The 18548-nt window shown below is 37.6% G+C and overlaps 1 protein-coding gene across 8 annotated transcripts in view; it reads right to left on the reverse strand.

Moving 5' to 3' along the window:
• The window catches only part of PTPN13 (protein tyrosine phosphatase non-receptor type 13), a 224768-nt gene that overhangs the window by 153569 nt on the left and 52651 nt on the right, over positions 1–18548 (reverse strand). For all 8 annotated transcript variants that reach the window (XM_006055370.4, XM_025289753.3, XM_006055369.4 and 5 more), the window contains exon 2: positions 16227–16346. In XM_006055370.4, coding sequence (XP_006055432.2) covers positions 16227–16341 — 115 coding nt within the window. In that variant the 5' untranslated portion in view covers positions 16342–16346. The remainder of the gene's footprint in view (positions 1–16226; positions 16347–18548) is intronic.

Below are 18548 nucleotides of genomic sequence, written 5' to 3' on the forward strand. Positions count from 1 at the left end.
AACAGTAATTAGAAAACTTCCAACAAGCAAAAGTCCAGGACAAGAGGACATCACAGGCAAATTCTATTAAACATTTCAAGAAGAGTTAACATCTATACTTCTGAAACTCTTCCAAAAATTGCAGAGGAAGACTCCCAAGCTCATTCTATGAGCCCACTGTCACCCTGTTACCTAAATCAGAAAAAGATACCACCAAAAAAGAAAACTACAGGCCAGTATCACTGATGAACACAGATGCAAAAATATTCAACAAAATACTAGCAAACCAAATCCAACAACATGTTAAAAAAATTGTACACCATGATCAAATACAATTAACTCCAGGTATGCAAAGATTCTTCAATATCTGTGAATCAATCAGTGGAATACATTAACAAACTGAAGAATAAAAAACCATATGATCATCTCAACAGATACAGAAAGTTTTTAACAAAATTCAATACCCATTTAAGATAAAATCTCTCCAGAAAGTGGGAATAGAGGAAACTTAAGTGGAGTGGAGTTGTTCAGTTGCGTCCGATTCTTTGCGACCCCATGGACTGTAGCCTACCAGGCTCCTCTGGCCATGGGATTTTCCAGGCAATAGTACTGGAATGGGCTGCCATTTCCTTCTCCAGGGGATCCTCCCGACCCAGGTATCGAACCTGGGTCTCCCGCATTGTAGACAGACGCTTTACCGTCTGAGCCACCAGGGAAGAGGAAACATACCTCAACATAATTGGAGAAGTAAATGGCAACCCACTCCAGTATTCTTGCCTGGAGAATCCCATGGACACAGGAGCCTGGCAGGCTATGGTCCATAGGATCACAAAGAGTTGGACACAACTGAAGTGACTTTGCATGCATGAACCTCACATAATAAAGGCCACATATGACAAACCCACAGCTAACATCATTCTCAACAGTGAAAAGCTGTTGAGAAATCCTCCTTTAAGATTAGGAACACAGCAAGGATGTCCATTATCATCACTTTTATTCGATATAGTTTTGGAAGTCCTAGCCACTGCAATCAAACAAGAAAAAGAAATAAAAGGAATCCAAATTGGAAAAGAAGTAAAACTGTTATTGTTTGCAGATGACATGATATTATACATAGAAAAACCTAAACATAGTTCCAGGAAACTATCAGAGCTCATCAATGAATTCAACAACATTTCAGGATACAAAATACACACAAATCTCTCATATTCTTATATACTAACATCAGAAGATAAGAAAAAGAAATTAAAGACATAATCCCATTTACCACTGCATCAAAAAGAATAAAATACCTAGGAATAAACCTCCCTAAAGAGACAAAAGACTTCTACTCTAAAAACTATAAGGTGCTGATAAAAGAAATTGGAGACAACACAGATGGAAGAATATACCTTGTTCTTGGATTGGAAGAATCAATATTGTCAAAATGGTTATAGTATCCAAGGCAATCTACAGATTCAATGTAATCCCTATCAAATGACCAATGACACAATGAGAACAAAAAATTCACATAATGAGAACAAAAAATTCTAAAATTTATATGGAAATATATAAGATCCCAAAGAGCCAAAGCAGCCCTGAGAAACAAAAACAGAGCTGGCGGAATCAGACTCCCTGACTTAAGACTATATGACAAACCTACAGCAATCCAAACATTATGGTACTGGCACATAAACAAAAGTGCAGATCAATGAAACAGAATAGAAAGCCCAGAAATAAACTCATGCATCTATGGTCAATTAGCCTATAACAAAGGAGGCAAAAGTACACAATAGAGAAAAAACAGTCTATTCAATAAGTGGGTAATTACATGAAAAAGAATGAAATCAGAACACTCTATAACACCACGCACACAAAAATAAACTTAAAATGGATCAAAGACCTAAATGTAAGGCTGGATACTGTAAAACTGTAAGAGGAAAACAGGCAGAACACTCTTTGACATAAATTGCAGCAATATCTTTTTTGAGCCACTTCCTAAAGTGATGGGAAAAAAAAAAAAACAAAAATAAGCAAATGGGATCTAATTAAACTTAAAAGATTCTGCACATCAAATGAAACCATAAACAAAACAAAAAGACAGGCAACCCTCAGAATGGGAGAAAATATTTGCAAACGAAGCAACAGACAAGCGATTAATTTCCAAAATATACAAACAGCCCATGCAGTTCTAGGTCAAAAAAAAAACAAGCAACCAATCAAAAAATGCGTGGAAGGCCTAAACAGACATTTCTCCAAAGACAACATTCAGATGGCCAACAAAGTACATGAAAAGATGCTTAACATCACTAGTTATTACAGAAATGAAAATCAAAACTGCAATGAGGTTATCACCTCACACCAGTCAGAATGGTCATCATAAAAAAACCTACAAACAATCAATGCTGGAGAGGATGTAGATAAAATGGATCCCCCCTACAATGTTGGAAGGAATGTAAATTGGCAGAGCCACTGTGGAGAACAATACGGAAGTTCCTTTAAAAACTAAAAATACAGTTACTATCAGTTCAGTTCGGTTGCTCAGTCATGTCTGACTCTTTGCGACCCCATGGACTGCAGCACTCCAGGCCTCCCTGTCCATCACCAACTCCCGGAGTTTACTCAAACTCATGTCCATTGAGTTGGTGATGCCATTCAACCATCTCATCCTCTGTCGTCCCCTTCTCCTCCTACCTTCAATCTTTCCCACCATCAGGGTCTTTTCAATGAATCAGCTCTTTGCATCTGGTGGCCAAAGTATTGGAGTTTCACCATATGACCCAGCAATTTCATTTCTGGGCATATATTCAGAGAAAACTGTAATTTGAAAGGATGTATATACCCTGATGCTCACTGCAGCACTATTTACAATAGCCAGGGCATGGAAGCAATCTAAATGTCCATCAACAGAGAAATGGATAAAGAAGATGTAGTACATATATACAATGGAATATTACTTGGCCATAAAAAAGAATGAAATAATGCCATTTGCAGCAGTTAAGAATGAACCCAGAGATTGCCACACTAAGTGAAGTAAGTCAGAAAGAGAAGGACAATATCTCATATGATATCATTCATATGTGGAATCTAATTTGTTTAAAGAAGAAACAGAAACAGAGATATCAAAAATAAACTTACGGTCACCAAAGGGGACACATGGGTGGGAGAGGGATAAATCAGAAGCCTGGGATGAACACACAAACATACTACTATAAAAGACAGATAGTACAAGAATCTATTCTATAGCACAGGAAAAGTGAAAGTGAAAGTTGCTCAGTTGTATCTGACTCTTTGTGACCCCATGGACTATAACAGTCCATGCAATTCTCCAGGCCAGAATACTGAGCTCTATTCAATATTCTGAGATACCTCTATGAGGAAAGAATCTTAAAAAGATAATGAATATATGTATATGTGTAACCAAAATACTCTGCTGTACACCAAAAACCAACATAACACTAAATTAACTATATTCCAATTAAAAAAAAAAGATTTATATATATGTATATATAAAATCACTTTTGTGATTACTTTGGCCACCTGATGTGGAGTTGACTCATTGGAAAAGACCTTGATGCTGGGAAAGACTGAGGGCAAAAGGAGAAGGAGAGGCAGAAGATGAGATGGTTGGATGGCATTACTGACTCTATGGACATGGATTTGAACAAATTCCTGGAGATAGTGGAAGACTGAGGAGGCTGGTGTGCTGCAGTCCATGGGGTCACAAAGAGTTGGACACAACTTATGAATGAACAACAATAACACATACGCATATATATAAGATATACATATAATCTATATTAGTAAAACTAAATTGCTTATGACTATTAAAAGTAATAGGGCTTAAATGAACAATATGAATAGAAGGCAGCAAGTATCAAAGGATTTGTCCTCCTTTTCAGCAAATCTCCTTGGCCACCTGATCAGCGTTAAGGAAACAGCTGCAGAAACATTTTTCTACTGCATTCTTATCATATTCTGAAGAAACTGCCCACATTGTTTCTTTAACATACTAACTTTTCCCTCTCATTTTTCTTCAGCATTCACCTTTCTCACCAATCTTTTTTATCCTCATTAATAAAAACTGCACACCTCAAAATTATATGCCAAATACTGAACATAATGCTTTTGCAACTCTGTTTCACACACTTCTTCTAGAATATGAGACCTAAGAATAGGAAATATGAATTTCCAAAAAAATCAAGTATAACATTATGATAAGGTAACTGCAATACTTAATATGAATTTGTTTACAATGCTAACTCTAGATCACTAGTCTTAAAAACATCCTTCTGCCCTGCTCTCGGACAACAACTTAACAATTTACATTTTGCAGATCACAAAAATAAATATTATTTTGACAATTATAAAGAAAAGTTTTCTTTCAACTTTTGAACATCAAGAACTCTAACTCTGCATCTTCTTTGTATTCTCCAATCTTTATTACTTGCAGTTACATTTTCAAGTGTGAGGAAAGGAAGTGTCAGCTTTTTTTGACAAATATTCACAAAGTCTCTGATTTTGACGGCTTTGGGGTAACTGAGAAAGCACAGAGGCCTTCTCTCTCCTAATACACAGGATTTTTGTGTGAATTCTGGAGACTGGGCACAGGATTCTACACAGTACTTTCCAAAAGCTTCCTGGGAATTCAGATGGGCACATCAATCTACCCAACAGACAAATAAGAACCAATGCCCTTATTAGAGTCAATAAAATGGTATCATAGCTCAAGTAAGTTGCAACTTGACCTTGCACATGGCTCCATTTCTATGTCAATTAATTATTACTAAGGATATCATGAGATAGAATATGTATGACTTTATATCCTTCCTTAATGCTCAAATTTCTTTTTAACTTATAAAGCCACAAATGAGGCATTTAATAAGAGATATGGTAAGCCAGAAAGTTTTACAAGTAACTATTTTTATCAAATTATAATAAAGTCACTTTGATTTAGAAAGGCAGAATGACTATCAGAAATAATTTTAGACTAGAAGTGAGACTTAAATAGCTCTTCTCTATTTATTCGGAGGAAGCTGAATAAATGGCACAGAACTGAGGATGTCATTGACTGAGAACTTAGAAATAAATTGCCTTATGCAGCTAATAAAATTATCTTTGACTTTTTTCTATCTTGTTCCCAAAGGAAAGCAAACTACAAATGAACTTCCGATGCACTTTGCTTGTTTTCTGATACTTGCTTACAGCCAATGAATATCTACGTTGTATCTGTTCAAGCCTTGGGGTGAGCCACTTTGATCTCTTCTATCCTGTCTGAAATGTCAATGTGGTATTAAGCACACAACCAGTACATGGAAAAGATCCTGGGATTAATACCAATTTTTATTTCCCCAAGGAGAGTTTAAACTTTGAGAGCAAAACTGTTTCTTATGTCTATGTTATTTTAGGCTGTAGACTTCCAAGAAACACATTTGCTTGAAGGTGGTTTCTTTCTTAAAATGCACAAGTCATATCTTATTTGAATATTCCATTCAACAGTTGTAAAAATGTTAATCCTGAATGGGAAAATTTATTAAAAAACTTGACTTTTATTGTGAGTTTAACAATTTTGTCTATGCAATCTTGGAACTAAGTGCTAAGCTGCTTAAAGCACTGGTGTTTGTGCTGCCACCTAAAAACTTCACGACAGCCTTTGTCGATCACACAACTGTGGCACTGTGTTTTGCCAGACAAAATAAACTATAACTGAAGAAATCAGCAAACAGATGTAAGTTATATAGTAAAGGCCCTTTACCCAGAAGATGTTTTGGGGTTTCCAGCCAATACCAAGTTTCAGGTTAAAGATCCTCCACCCTTGCTATTTGCATAAAGCCGGGAGAAAAAAAGAACACAAAATTTAAAAAAGATGAACTCAGCAACTTCTCTTTAGGTTTCAAGGACCTGGAATTTATACCAAGACTGAAAAACCAATAATTCCAAGGGTGACTGTCATTTTTTTGTTTTTGAACTAGATGAAAAGGTCAATGAAGATTACTGTATATTTTCAGTCTGCAGCAGAAGGAAATATATAGTGTTCCAGAGAGGGACTGGCTTTATGGTGACATGATTCCATATAAGCATGATCTGTAGCTACTTATAAAAAATATTTTATGCTCACTATGCTATTCTCTGTGGCTCTTTAGATGATCACCCTCCTATTTGAAAGAAATTTTCCTTCTCGAAGGGAAAAGGAGGGAGGAGGCTTATTTAAATGGTAAACATCTATTTTTCAAAAAGAAATATTAGAATTTCTTATAAAAATGTTAATCATGACTGGTACACATCACCCCAACACAAAAAAATCTTTACTTGTCACTAAATGATACAAGCATAAAGCCCCCTAATTTCTATATTTGAGAAATGTGAGTATTGTAAAATGTTTTCCTTAAAAAGCTTAGTACATAATGTGGAAAAATCTGTCAAAATGTTGAGTGAAAGAAGTCAGACACAAAAGAGTCCACACTGCATGATTCTATTTATAGAATGCTTAAAATTAGATTTTTAACAACTTATTTATGTCATAATCATGATTGCTTTTGGTAACCAAGAATTGATTAAGAGGAGGCGGGACAGAAACCTTTTGGGGTGCTAGAAACAATCTGAGGTTGTGGTTATACAACTATGCACATTTATAAAATTCATTAGACAGTACAATTAAGAATAATGCTGCCAAATATACCTGACTGAAAAAATTCTTGTATTAAATTAAAAAAATGTATATATAGTAAATATATATTTGTCAGCAAAGAAGGGGCTAGAGAGCATGGCCTGTAGCTGATTTCATCTCTAAATATATGATTCTTTAAGTTTATAAAATGGCCTGTTTTTCACATCTAGAGCCAAAAGAATTTCAAATCAAAACATAGTGTATTGACAATAGTTGTGGAGGAGGGATGGTTTACTATGAGGGCCTTATACACTTGTTAACCCACATTATTCATTTTAAGAATGCTAGGCACTAAATTAATTTCAGGTTTTATAGTTTGTTTCCAGGGAACATATGGGGTAATTGTACCTGGTTCAAACACATTTAACTTGAAGAACCTGTTCACTCTGGCTTTATGAAGGCAGGACAAGACATAGCATGTCAAAGACAACTAGTAAACCTTGTTAATCAAGAAAATTATGATTGTAAATAATTAGGAATGTTAATATAGACAGACAAGTTAGGCTTTGGTCTTTTAAAAGCTGCAGAGACTGTATAAAGATTTACTCAAAAGCTTTTAATCCACAAAACTTTCCGTATTTCTTATAAAGGCTTAAAGAAACAAACCAACCAGTAAGCCAATTTGAAGCTCAGTACTTTGTCTCCCTTTTCATGCATTGAGTTACTTACTCTCCTTTGATTCCACCAGATTGGAAGTTCCACATTTTCTCTATTTTTGTTTTGTGGTTACCATTACAAACTTTAAGGTCAAGAAACCAATCATTCTCATAAATAGAATCAAACCTGTAACTTGTTTTACTCCTACCATCTATCCAAGTCTAAGTCTTACTATTTTATTTATAGTGTTAAATTTGACATCATTATAGATGTTTCATATAGCCAATGTTTATTTAGATTTATTATCAAGTTGACTAATTTGCTTTCATTCCTTCTTGAAGCTTTCTTTTTCCTTCTGAATTAAATTTCTTACATCCTGAAATACACCTTTTAGCAATTTGCTCAGTGAGGGTTTGTTGATGGTAAATACACTTGAGTTTTTGTCTGAAAATGTGGATAAAAAAGAGAGACATTTTTCTGTTTAAAAATTTTTTTTATTTATTTGGCTGCGTTGGGTCTTAGCTATGGCACAAGGGCTCAGTAGTCGTGGCACGTGGACTCACGCCACATGAGTTCCCCGAACCGACTCTCAACCACTGGACCACTAGGGAAGTCCCTTTTCGTGAACCTCAGTTTAGAAGGACATTAAATTCTAACTGCATATTTTAGTAGCCACTAGCCACAGGGTCGCAAAGAGTAGTACACGACCGAGCAACTGAAGTGAACCGATAGCCACGTATCACTGCTGTTGTTGTTCAGTCACTACGTCATCTTCAACTCTTTTGCAACCCCATGGACTGTAGCCCATCAGGTTCCTCTGTCCATGGAATTTCCCACACAAGAATACCAGGGTGGGTTGCCATTGCCTTCTCCAGGGGATCTTCCGAACACAGGGATCAAACCTGGGTCTCCCAGGGGGCTCAGTGGAAGCCCTGCTGGCTCAGTGGTAAAGAATCCACCGACTATGCAGGAGAGGTGGATTTGAACTCTGGGTCAGGAATATCCCCTAGAGGAGGAAACAATTTCATCATTCTTGCTGGAAAAATCCCATAGACAGAGAAAGCTGGTGGGCTACAGTCCATAGGGTTGCAAAGAGTCAGACATGAGTGAGCAACTGAGCATGCACGCCCAGCTATAAATGGCTTTTAGGAACTTAAATGTGGCTAACACAACTGAGGGATTAAATTTCAAATTTAGAGTATTTTTATTTTATCTATTTTTTACTGAAATATAGTTGATTTACAATGGTATGTTAGTTTTGGGGGTATAACAAAGTGATTCATTATTTTAAATATATATGTATACATTCTTTTCCATTATGGTTTATTACAAGATATTGAATATAGTTCCCTGTGCTACACAGTAAGACCTTGTTGTGTATCCATTCTATACACAACAGTTTGCATCTGCTAGTCCCAAACTCCCCATCTAACCCCTCCACCACCCTCCTCCTCTTTGGCAACAACAAGTCTGTTCTCTATGTCTGTGGATCTGTTTCTGTTTCATAGACAACTCTGTGCCATATTTTAGGTTCCATATATAAGTGATATCATACGGTATGTTCAGGAGGCAACTAAATGGAATTGAACTGAATGTCTTTTTTGGAGAAATGTCTATTTAGGTTGGCCATTTTTTAATTAGGTTGTATAAGCTGTTTGTATATTCTGGAAATTAAGCTCTTGTCAGTCACATCATTTGCAAATACTTTCTCTCAGTCCAAAGGTTGCCTTTTTACTTTTATTTATTACTTTCCTTGTTTTGCAAAAGCTTATGAGTATTTGATTAGGTCCCTTTTGCTTATTTTTGCTTTTATTTTTTTATTACACACTAAAGAATCAAAGCCATATGTTTCAGTAGATGCAGAAAAAAATTTTGATTCTTAGAAGTATTCAAGTTCTAGAAGAAAGCATGTTGTTGTTTAATTGCTAAGTTGTGTCTGACTCTATTGCGACCCCATGGACTGCAGCCCTCCAGGCTCCTCTGTCCATGGGATTTCCCAGGCTATACCTGGAGGGGGTTGCCATTTCCTTCCTCAAGGGATCTTCCTGACCCAGGGATCAAACCCGAGCCTCCTGCATTGGCAGGTGAGTTATTTACCACTGAGCCACCAGGGAAGCCCAAAGAAAGCATAGGAGACAGTAACTGTGACTCTGAGTTGGACAAACATTTCTTAGATATGACATTGAATGGATGATTCATAAAAGAAAAAAGGATGAAGTCACCTTTATCAGAATTTGTAACTGCAAGCTAAAACTTTCAACACAGCAATAATTTCATTTCTAAAGATTATCCAGAATTCATGTGAAAACAGCATTTAAAAAAAAAATTATCCAGAACTTAATTATCATGAGCCCCTGCATGAGTTCATCCATGATGTAAAAGCTAAAATTTTAAGTATGTATACATTTTCAGATATAAGCTTTCCCAATCAGCTAATAAGATGAACTGAGAAATATATATATATAATACAGCTAATAAGATGAACTGAGAAATATATATATATAATTAGAAGTCATGATACAAGTGGACCTCTGATTATGAAATTCCTCCAGAACTTTTATTTCAATGGCCACATTTAAGGTAAAATTCAGCTATCTTATTATTTACAAATGATATCTAAGTTACAATACAAATTATTTGAAAATTAAGGAAGGATTAAAAAACATACTAGGTAAATAGCAAGGAAACACAGGTGACAATATTAAGAGCAGAGGAACAGGATTTTAGGCGATGAGTAGTAAAAATGGGAGGGGGGAAGCTTATTTTACAGTGAAAAAAGATCCAGCCCATTTAAATTAGTCATTAGCCATTACATGTATCACAAAATAGCACAAAAACATGAAGTAAGAAGACAGACAAAAACATCCTTATAGTGAAAAGTTTAAACTTTCCCTAAGAATTTGACAGAGCAAGAATGCCATGCAATAAGGATATAGAAAAAAATTTTAAAGCGCAAACATCTAACAAGCTTAAGTTATACCTTATAAATAGAAACAACACATTCTTTTCAAATTCCCACAAATATCCTACAGGATATTACAAAAATAGACCATGTGGCAAGGCTGTGACAAAAATCTCAAAAAACTCTAAAAAGTCATCACACTGATCTTGTTTTAATATTCACAAGACAGTCACACTAAGGAACTTACAACAAAAGAACCACTTATCATCATCACCATCATCAAGATGCTTGGAGGTCATGCTTAGATATCATTATTCTATAAATATTTACCATAACAATTTTGTTTTTCAAAAGGACTCAAATTACTAGGAGTCTTAAAAACATGAAGAAATAATTTTCTTGACCTTCTGTTCAATAATCCCCCAGTAGAAATGCTTATTTTCAGCCTTTATTTATACTAATAGGAATGTCAATTTGCACTGAAAAAGACACAGTAGCAACATACAAGTTCAAGAAAATAAAGGAAAAAAAAAATCCATAAGAACTGAGAGATTATATAACAGACACAAAAGGACAAAGAAAATCTAGAGGGGAAAACACATTATAAAAAAACAAATTTCTTGGACTTCACTGTATTTTACCCGCTTTGTTCCCCATAATGTTCCCAGTATTATTCATAAATGTGTCTACCAAGACAAACACCATTCATCCACAAAATAAGCAAAGAAAATAGTTATTTTTATTTCAGTTTGTTAAAACAGTTAGGAGAAGAACTTGTGGCAAAAAGACACTACTAAAAAGAAAAAAAAAAAAGAGTGTGCTATCAAATAAAAGGAATGAAAAACCAGAGATTTCAGATGTGCTGTGCTCAGTCGCTCAGCCGTGTCCAACTCTTTGAGACCCCATGGACTGTAGCCTGTCAGGCTCCTCTGTTCATGGGATTTTCCAGGCAAGAATGCTGGAGTGGGTTGCCATTTCCAACTCCAGGAGATCTTTCCAATCCAGGGATTGAACCCACGTCTCCTATATTGCAAGTGGATTCTTAACTACAGAGCCATTTAGGAAACCCTTAGATTTCAGTTAAACTAAATCAAATAAGCATGAGTTTCCTCCAAATAAATAGCAAATTCCAACTAGCAATCATAAGACTTGTTAATCTCCAGACTGTCAAAGAACACAAATTCAATTTCTCTGTATCACTGATGTTATTCTGTGAGTTCAACGGAAGGCTTTATGATAACCAGATCCCACTGGGCAGTGTTTAAGATATAGCTGCCTCACAATTAATTTTATGAACGCATCCAATAAATCTCTTTATTGCAATGGGCCAATATGTTATGCAATAACTGCATCTCAATGACAAGGACTTAATATTCAGATGTTTGATCTCTATTGAAAGTGCAAGCGTTAGTCACTCAGTTGTGTCTGACTCTTTGTAACCTAAGGACAGTAGCCCACCAGGCTCCTCTGTCCATGGAGTTCTCCAGGCAAGGATACTGGAGCGGGTAGCCATTCCCTCCTCCAGAGGATCTTCCCGACCAGGGATCGAACCCAGATCTCCTGCAGCGCAGGCAGATTCTTTACTGTCTGAGCCACTGGGGAAGTTTCAATCTCTATTAATGTTGCAAAATTTGAAAGAAGGAAACCCTTAGGTACTCACAGTGTGCGAGATGCTTTATAGTCTATGAGTCATGGGCAGGGCAGTGATCTCCCCATTAGCATAATGAAAAAAGGCATTATTTCTCCCTCCTCTGAACATCCCTAGTACTTCCTGTCTCTATCACATATCTGGCACACTGTTTTGAAGTAGTAAACTTTCCACATGCACCTGGCTATTTGGTGCGTATCCCTTAAGGGCAAGCCACACCTTCTATTTATTGGAATCTTCCAAACAATACCTCACAAGTAGGAGATGATTTTTCAACATTAATGGACTGTTGGTAATTAGCTGAGTAATGCCACCAACATATCTTTCCTTCAACAACACCTCTGCAGCACGGCTACCTGCTCTGTACTCCAGAGGGCCAATACTTTTCTGAAAATTCTCTGAAAAATTACAATGAAGCAAACAAGGTCCACTGAAAATAACTAGGTTCTAAGTAAGTCATGTTAGATAAAAGGAATAAATATCCTTTAAATGAATCCTAACTCTAATCAAAGATTGTCAAATATCTAGGTTATAAAAGAATCGTGCTTCTGTGCTTAGTCGCTCAGCTGTGTCTGACTCTTTGAAACCCCATGGACTGTAACCTGCCAAGCTCCTCTGTCTACCCATTGAATTTTCCAGGCAAGAATACTGGAGTGAGTTGCCATTTCCTACTCCAGAGGCTAGAAAAATGGGATGGGTCCTAACCTTGTTTTAAGTTTCTGTTTCTGGATTGGAAAACGACAGCAGCAAAACAAAGTATCATCATCTACCCTCACTCTTTCCCTGTGCTCCTGACTTTCCTTACTTAGTCAGCAGCCACCTAACCTCTAGACCTTTCAAAAGGTTCCCATGGCTCCTGGTCTTCAGCAATTCAACTGTATAATGGCTCTCAAACTTTAACATGCATCAGAACATCCCTAAAGATTTGCGGAAACACAAAAGGCTGGGCTCCACACAGAGGATTTCCTGTTCAGTGGGTCTAAAAGTGAAAGTGAAGTAGCTCAGCCGTTTCCAATCCTGTGACCCCATGGACTGTAGCCTACCAGTCTCCTCAGTCCATGGAGTTTTCCAGGCAAGAATACTGGAGTGGGTTGCCATTTCCTTCTCAGTGGGTCTAGGGTGAGCCTAAGTATCTGCATATCTAACAAGGCTTCAGGTGACATGGGTGTTACCCATCCAGGGATCCACTTCGAGAACTTTGACTATCCTCAAATGCTCCCCTATTTCTGTTATGATTATTGTGCTTAATTAATTGTTGTTGTTATTCAGTCCCTCAGTTGTGTCTGACTCTTTGCTACCCCACGGACTGCAGGATGCCAAGCTTCCCTGTCCTACACTATCCTCTGGAGCTTGCTCCTACTCATGTCCGTCGAGTTAGTATGCCATCCAACCATCTCATTCTCTATCACCCTCTTATTCTGCCCTGAATTTTTCCCAGCATTAGGGTCTTTTCCAGTGAGTCAGCTCTTCGCATCAGGTGGCCAAAGTATTGGAGCGTCAGCTTCAGTATCAGTCCCTCCAATGAATACTCAGCACTGATTTCCTTTACCATTGACTTGTTGGATCTCCTTGCAGTCCAAGGGACTCTCAAGAGTCTTCCCCAACACCACATTTCAAAAGCAGCAATTCTTCGGCGCTCAACCTTCTTTATGGCCCAACGTTAACATCCATACATGACTACTGGAAAAACCATAGCTTTGACTATATACACCTTTGTTGGCAAAGTAATGTCTCTGCTTTTTAATATGCTGTCTAGGTTGGTCATAGCTTTTCTTTCAAGGAGCAAGTATCTTTTAATTTCATGGCTGCAGTCATCATCTGCAGTGATTTTAGAGCCCAAGAAAAAAAAGTCTGTTGTTGTTTTCATTGTTTCCCCATATATTTACCATGAAGTGAAGGGACCAGATACCATGATCTTTGCTTTCTGAATGTTGAGTTTTAAGCCAGCTTTTTCACTCTCCTCATTCACTTTCATGAACAGGCTCTTTAGTTCCTCTTCACTTTCTGCCATAAGGGTGGTGTTATCTGGATATCTGAGATTATTGATATTTCTCCTGGCAATCTTGATTCCAGCTTGTGCTTCATCCAGCCTGGCATTTCACATGATGTACTCTGCATGTAAGTTAAATAAGCAAGGTGACAACATACAGCCTTGATATACTTCTTTCTCAATCTGCAACCATTTTGTTGTTCCATGTCCAGTTCTAACTGTTGCTTCTTCACCTGCATACAGATTTCTCAGGAGGCAGGTAAGGTGGTCTGGTATTTCCATCTCTTTAAGAATTTTCCACAGTTTGTTGTGGTCCACAAAAAAAGGGTATGGCACAGTCAATGAAGCAGAAATAGATGTTTTTTGGAATGCCCTTGCTTTTTCTATGATCCAACGGATTTTGGCAACTTGATCTCTGGTTCCTTTGCCTTTTCTAAATCTGGCTTGAACATCTGGAAGTTCTCGGTTCATGCACTGCTGAAGCCTAGCTTGGAGAATTTTTAGCATTACTTTGCTAGCCTGTGAGACGAGTGCAATTATGCAGTAGTCTGAACATTCTTTGGCATTGCCTTTCTTTGGGATTGGAATGAAAGCTTTTTCCAGTCCTGTGGCCACTGCTGCATTTCCCAAATTTGCTGGCATATTGAGTGCAGCACTTTCACAGCATTATCTTTTAGGATTTGGAATTCCATCACCTCCACTAGCTTTGCTCACAGTGACGCTTCCTAAGGCCCACTTGAATTTGCATTCCAGGATGTCTGGTTCCAGGTGAGTGATCACACCATATTGGTTATCTGGCTCATTGAGATCTTTTTCATATAGTTCTGTGTATTCTTGCCAGCTCTTCTTAATATCTTCTGCTTCTGTTAGGTCCATACCATTTCTGTCCTTTATTGTTCCCATCTTTGCATGAAATGTTCCCTTGGTATCTCTAATTTTCTTGAAGAGATCTCTAGTCTTTCCCATTCTATTGCTTTCCTCTATTTCTTTGCACTGGTCACTTAGGAAGGCTTTCTTATCTCTCCTTGCTATCCTTTGGAACTCTGCACTCAGATGGGTAAATCTTTACTTTTTTCCTTTACCTCTTGCTTCTCTTTTTTTCTCAGCTATTTGTAAGGCTTGCTCAGACAACCATTTTGCTTTTCTGCATTTCCTTTTCTTGGGGATGGTTTTGATCACCATCTCCTGTACAGTGTTATGAACCTCCATCCATAGTTCTTCAGGCACTCTATCAGATCTAATCCCTTGAATTTATTTGTCACTTCCACTGTATAATGTAAGGGATTTCATTTAGGTCATACCTGAATGGCTTAGTGGTTTTCCCTGTTTCCTTCAATTTAAGTCTAAATTTTGCAATAAGGAGTTCATGATCTGAGCCACAGTCAGCTCCCAAGCTTGTTTCTGCTGACAGTATAGTTTTTCCCTCTTAAGCTGCAAAGAACATAATCAATCTGATTTCGGTGTTGACCATCTGGTGGTGTCCATGTGTAGAGTCATCACTTGTGTTGTTGGAAGAGGGTGTTTGCTATGACCAGTGCGTTCTCCTGGAAAAATCCTGTTAGCCTTTGCCCCACTTCATTTTATACTCCAAGGCTAAAGTTGCCTGTTACTCCAGGTGTCTCTTGACTTCCTACTTTTGCATTCCAGTCCCATGTAATGAAAAGAACATCTATTTTTTGGTGTTAATTCTAGAAGGTCTTGCAGGTCTTCATAGAACCATTCGACTTCAGATTAATTAAAATCAATTATAAAGTTGAATTCTTTCTTTAGATGAAGTTTGGTTTCTTTACTATTCTAAATTAGAGTTGGACATAAGGTGTGAATGGCAAGCACCATCTTTGTGTGGAGCTTTTCGGCACAATGTCAAATGGTTTTGAACAAATAAAGGGTGACTCACTCTGTAAATTTTCTAGTTTCAAAATGTCACACAACCATTTGCACCAGGTAACCACCTCATCAGGCAGCACCACACTAGTTCTTCAATTTTCATTATTCTGGGGATGCACATATAATTCTTTCTGCCAGGAATGTTTTTTCCTCCCTCTTACATGGTTATCTTTTCTTTTTTCAGGTCTAATCTCAGGGGTGATTTATACAGGGAAGTCTTCTTTTGCTTCCTCTTCACCAGGTCAAAACCTCCTACTATGGGCTCTGATAGTCAACTAATTTCCCTCCCTGGTAGTCCTTGTCATGATTGCATTTTTTACATTTGTTTATATAAGTATTTTATTAACAGGTATTTTCCACACTGGATTGTAAGTTCTAGAGAGATAGGCAAGATTTTCAGTTTTAAACACTATGATATTTTCAGTGCTTAGCATACATAAGATGTTCCAGTGAAAGCAGAGAAGATCTGAGCTTTTTCAGTCCTGAGAGATAAAAGAAAGCACTGCTTTCTACAGTCTGCCACAGTAGCTGCTTTTCTGCAACCCACCCCCCCCGCCCCCCACACACACACACTTACCTTTTCTGAATAGTTCTTGGAGGCTTTCGGCACTTTGATTTAATACAGCCCATATTTCTTCCTCCTGCAGTGGTCCACCCCGAACTTCCAGGGCCTCAGCTAGTGACACGTGCATATTACCTACGAAACAAAGGTAACAGATGGTCTACACATGAGCCAATTTACTGCATTTGCAGTAGTGAAAGTTCTCCATCGGTAATGAGTCTATGAAGTCCCTGTCCACCTAAGTTCTCAAAATGGCCTTCAATATACATATTACATAGTCCTACAGCTTCAAGTAGTAGACAGAAAGGACTTAGAGGAAAAGGACTCTCAAAACAACCATATGCCCTAGCCCAGTACGGTCAACTTCAGAGACAGACCTGGAGAATGGCCATAGTGGTGTAACAGGGAAGAACAAAACCTGACTCCATGTTGGATCTGTTTCTTTACCCTTTGCTTTTTGTTATGTTTGTTACTATAACCACTAGAAGGATGCTGTCTATAGCTAAAAGCATACACAATGGCCTGCCTCGAGGAGCCCTGCCCCTCTGACTGAATGTTAAACAAGCGCCTTCGATCAGTTCACAGACATTCTGACCCTGCCCACCTGTGAAAAGCTGCAGAAAAGAAATTAACACATCTCCTCTCTGATGCTGGCCAACCCAGGAGATATTTTGCAAGAATTACATCTTTCTGATTTTACTTTCTCACCTCCTCCCCCTCTTATAAAAGAAACTGGCAACCAGACCCTGATAAGATGGTATTGGAGGACACCAGTTTGCCATCTTTTCAGATACTTGGATTCCTGAATAAAGTCGCTATTTCTCCTCTACTGATTTACTGGCCTGTCCCATGGACGGAGGAGCCTGGTGGGCTGCAGTCCATGGGGTCTCGAAGAGTCGGACACGACTAAGCAACTTCACTTTCACTTTTCACTTTCATGCACTGGAGAAGGAAATGGCAACCCACTCCAGTGTTCTTGCCTGGAGAATCCCAGGGACGGGGTATCCTGGTGGGCTGCTGTCTATGGGGTTGCACAGAGTTGGACACGACTGAAGTGACTTAGCAGCAGCTGCATGTGGCAAGCAGACCAAGCCTGATTTGGTGACAGTGGTGACTACTTCATGGGAGAAGAGAGACTCAAAGTACCAGAGACACCAAAAGTACAGACAATTAAATCAAAGCAACCAGACTGGAGTTCCAGGTTTCATTCTATTCATCCCAGGTAAAAAGAATAGAGAGGAGACCCAATGACCATGGTGGAAAAAGTTAGAAATAAGATGGACACATTTTTTTCCATTCACTGATTTCTATATTTCTCAAAATATACTATAATTTTGCACTAAATAAACTTAAATATTTCTAGACTCAGCTTTTGCTGCCAACTTACCATTTGCCCCTGGCAAAGTCATTTTACATCTAAACTTCAGTTTTCCATATATGACATGGGAATAATAACAAGACAGGAACAATAATGCCATTTTGAGGTGGCTGTGATAAGGAAAGAAGCTATGCTCGTAATCATGCTTTGTAATCTAAAACACTATACAAGTTGAATTAACAGAAAATCAGAAAGGTGCCTCTGTTGTGACATTTTTGTAAGGTCAATTTTTTTTAAAGCATTCAATGTGTAGGCAATATATTGATGAAACAAGATTTTCCATGGGGCTCAATAATCCTTTTTTTTCACCCTGGAAGAGGGAAATGCAGCTAGTCAAAATCTTCCTTTATAAGTTTTCCTAAATTAACCTTCCTTGAAAAGAAAATTGCTCTTTGTAATGATCACTGAGATTTCTACACTAACCAAACTAAATTAAGAATAATGTATATCTATTGATAGGCAGAAGCAGTGGGTTTGGAAAAGAAACTAGAAGGAGTAGAAAATGTTAAATACTTATTTTCTGTAATTATATCCTTCATTAAACTTTAAGAGATGTTTTAAAAATAAACATCTTTTTCTGATAAAAGTTGACTTTGCTTACTCAGCTAGCAAGAAAACCTAATATTTTCTTTTAATTTACATTTATGATACTTTAACCCAGATGGAAAAACATCAACTACAGTTCTATACATGAGGCCAGCTTTGTGCTATTACTGTCCTTTTCACATGTTTACTATAGCATTTAATTCTTAGAGTCTGCCTTGAGGGGTGCCTACTTAAATGAGCAATGTGGTGGTTAGAGGGAAAATGTAAGATAATGCTTTGAAAAAGTCACAGAGTTTTATCCAGCTTGAACAAGAAAGGGATCATTTATTCAGACCCCCTCCCCTCCAACTCTCAAAGTTTCTCATGTATTTTATTATATGATAGCACAGTAATGGCACAGCTTTTGAATCAAA

This window comes from Bubalus bubalis, chromosome 7, assembly GCF_019923935.1.
Source record: "Bubalus bubalis isolate 160015118507 breed Murrah chromosome 7, NDDB_SH_1, whole genome shotgun sequence".
Classification (NCBI taxonomy): Eukaryota; Metazoa; Chordata; class Mammalia; order Artiodactyla; family Bovidae; genus Bubalus; species Bubalus bubalis.